Genomic DNA, 3,228 nt, shown 5'->3' with positions numbered 1-3,228 from the left:
AAACTTTTAACAATTAATCATATGAGACATATAACATACAATCGAGCAATTATTCTAAGTAGCACATAAACTAGAGTTTGCGGTTTAAGAATTCGAGTCTTCGATCATTTTTGTTTAACTAAGTATGTAAGCTACCCCCAAAGTATAAAAGCGAAAACATGGATGAAATTACTCACTTGGAAAATAGTGATGTTGATAAAGAAAACTTAGAATAATAATAATCTTCAAGAAAGCAAGCCGACGGTTTAACGTACGTGTCCTAGATTGAAAGACCTTGGGTTAATAATGAGTCTTGAAGATAAGATATAAATGGTACAACAGTTCATAAAACAAGGTTTGGGTTTTCGAGAGTTTAGCTTTTATTTTACAAAATGTGGATAAAGTAAGCATAACATGAAATGGTTATGACATGAAACCAGGCCTTTCATGTTTAGTTTACTCAACCCTTATTAAGTTTTACATATATATGGGAGTAGGTTTAGTGCTAGTATGCACGATCCCACTAATGTAAGCATCAAGATCCGACTTTTAAGATTTGCTCGGTTAAGTCGGTTCGGAACTTGATAAAGTAGCGAATCCACATCCAACTTACCAAACATTTTGAATATATGAATAACTTCAATAAAATCATTAGCTTAAACAAGTTTGAGGATTTTTATCAATTAAAGTCCCAAACTCGGGTTTAAGCGAGTGTAAGTCGGCTCGATCATCCAAGTGTGCTTATCCCTCAAGTATTTGTTGGCCCGATCATCCAAGCCTGCTTATCCCTCGAGTGTAAGTCGGCCCGATCATCCAAGCCTGCTTAAAGTCCCAAACTCGGGTTTAAGCCACCATCCACCATCACACACCACTACCACTATCACCATCCCGCACCACCACCACCCACTAACCCAGTTCGTACACCACTACCAGTTTATTTTAGCAATCTACAGACGTTAAAAAACAAACAATCTTTTTTCTTGCAAACTGTAGAGTTTTAATCCACCTCTACTTCTACAGATGTGGTCCGCAAACTGCATACATTTTACCTTTGAATAACACCTAATTAATTTGATATAGAAGATCTTTTCATTATATATGAATTATATATTGTTTATATTTACCATAACAAGATATATTTTTATTTGAGAATTTAGTTATGGAAAATTTGGTCAAGAGTTTGTATTCAAATTTGGGTCCAACGTCCTTGGGACATGACCCTTTGTCCCTCGGTGTTTGTTAAGATACTTCAACTACTCTCTTTACAAACATATACTTTAAGCCTTTTTCAAAACTATAAAGATGCTAGACTCCCCAAATGCTACACACATTTTTCTAACCATTTGAAAATGAAAAATTTGATCATGGTTTCTCAAGGTGTAAAGGACGCTAAATATGGAAAAACACTGCTATCAGATGTGATGGTTACAAGGAAGAGAAACCTCTTTATGGGTCGTACATGGAGGACTCTTGATGTCAAAATGGCTGTAGGGATGTTAGCTCTTCACTTGCTTGCATTTTTCGCCCCATTTACGTTTACTTGGGGTGCATTTTTGGCAGGTTTTACTACCTACGTGGTGTGTGGAATATTTGGTATAACGTTGTCGTACCACCGCAACCTAGCACACCATAGTCTCAAGCTGCCCAAGTGGCTTGAGTACACCTTTGCTTATCTTGGAGTCCTAGCTTTTCAGGTTCGTTTTTATCAGTGCATGCATTCTTTAGTCACAACAATGAATTGTAAATGACAGTATTTAGCTGCACTTTACTCACAACAATGAATTAATTGTACATGACACTATTTAGTTGCACGTACTGTTTCAGAAAAGTAGTAACAAGGAAAGATTGTTTCTCATAAAGTAACAAATTTATTCCTAATTTTTTGTCACTATTGGCATTTACTCTTTTTCATGTAAAGATAAAACACCAGTGTTACATTTGGTACTAATATTTTAATTAACTATAGTGACATTTTGTTGTGTCACTAACATTCTAATGGTATTGTTCAAACTTAAATGACTTTTAATCATATATGTAAACAGAGGGATCCCATATTTTGGGTGAGCATGCATAGATATCACCATCAATATGTTGATTCAGAGAAAGATCCGCACTCTCCAATCTTTGGATTTTGGTTTAGTCATATGGGTTGGCTCTTTGATAGCGGTTATATTCTTGAAAAGGTATTTTGTATATTCATGTTTCAAAATGATTAAAAAAACAAATATTTTTTTCACTAAGAAGATTTAATTAATTTATAGTATCAAGAGCGTAAAAATGTAGAGGACTTAAAGAATCAAGCATTCTATAGATTCATTAAAAGAACCTATCTATTGCATACACTTGCATATGCTGCCCTCGTTTATGTTTTTGGTGGATTTGCATACCTCGTTTGGGTCGTGGTAAGGCTTCTTCTTCTTCTTTTACTATTACCTTTGTGTAGCAAACGGAATGTAATTGATATGGTGAAGATATAAATGTAGGGAGTTGCAACCACATGGGGATATCACGTGACTTTTCTAGTGAACTCTGCTTGTCATCTATGGGGAAACCAAGCTTGGAACACTGGTGATCGCTCCAAGAATAATTGGTAAGCTTTCAAGAAAAAATAATATTCATTTAATACATGTTACATTAGTTTGGTATTTGCATGTTATTTAGTAATCATGAATGTATACGTATAGGTGGGTCGCATTGGTTACTTTTGGTGAAGGGTGGCATAATAATCACCATGCATTTGAGTATTCAGCTCGACATGGGTTAGAATGGTGGCAAATTGACTTTTGTTGGTATACGATAAGGTTTCTTGAAGTAGTAGGGCTAGCCACCAATGTTAAATTACCAGCCGAGGATCAAAAAGCTAAGAAGTCATTTGCTTCTCTTAACAAGTTGAAATGATCATAGCTTATATATCTACATGTCTGTGTTTTTTTTGTATGTATGCATGAAACTTTTGAAGACCCTATGTACTAAGAATGCATGTATGTGCCAGTCATGGCTTTTATGTGTTATTTGTTTGTATTGCTTGTCTTGTTATTTGGTTTCTAATATATGGATATATGTAATCAACAACCAAAAAGGGGTTTTTGTTTCTTCTTCTTTTTTTATTTTTATTTTTTCAGGATGTTTGAATTAGGTTATTTTCATGGCTTATATATTAGCTTAAATAATTCGAGAAATTTATTATTTTTTCTAGAGTATGCTTGAGTTTTTGGGTCCTAACATATTTTTATTGTGAACAATGAGGCT

At 34.4% G+C, this 3,228-nt stretch overlaps 1 protein-coding gene across 1 annotated transcript; it reads left to right on the top strand.

The window, feature by feature from the left end:
• The first annotated feature begins 1,328 nt into the window (after positions 1-1,328).
• On the top strand, positions 1,329-2,978 carry LOC143536776 (palmitoyl-monogalactosyldiacylglycerol delta-7 desaturase, chloroplastic-like). Its single transcript, XM_077030691.1, has 5 exons — positions 1,329-1,673; positions 2,022-2,162; positions 2,241-2,381; positions 2,463-2,569; positions 2,664-2,978. Exons 1-5 carry the CDS (start codon positions 1,329-1,331, stop codon positions 2,875-2,877), a joined length of 948 nt encoding a protein of 315 aa, XP_076886806.1. The 3' UTR covers positions 2,878-2,978.
• The last annotated feature ends 250 nt before the right edge of the window (positions 2,979-3,228 follow it).

Source organism: Bidens hawaiensis, unplaced genomic scaffold, assembly GCF_021521415.1.
Source record: "Bidens hawaiensis isolate Kalapana, Puna unplaced genomic scaffold, B.hawaiensis_p1.1 tig00010926_1, whole genome shotgun sequence".
NCBI classification, from domain to species: Eukaryota; Viridiplantae; Streptophyta; class Magnoliopsida; order Asterales; family Asteraceae; genus Bidens; species Bidens hawaiensis.
Note: the sequence above shows the minus strand (reverse complement) of the source record. Positions and strands in the feature narration are given on the sequence as shown.

Bases quoted from the DNA above. Each gene is read 5' to 3' on its own strand.
- LOC143536776 (XM_077030691.1), top strand. From the start codon at position 1,329: ATGAAAAATTTGATCATGGTTTCTCAAGGTGTAAAGGACGCTAAATAT. The intron at 1,674-2,021 runs GTTCGTTTTTAT...ATATGTAAACAG, and splicing joins TTGGAGTCCTAGCTTTTCAG to AGGGATCCCATATTTTGGGT. The intron at 2,163-2,240 runs GTATTTTGTATA...ATTAATTTATAG, and splicing joins GCGGTTATATTCTTGAAAAG to TATCAAGAGCGTAAAAATGT.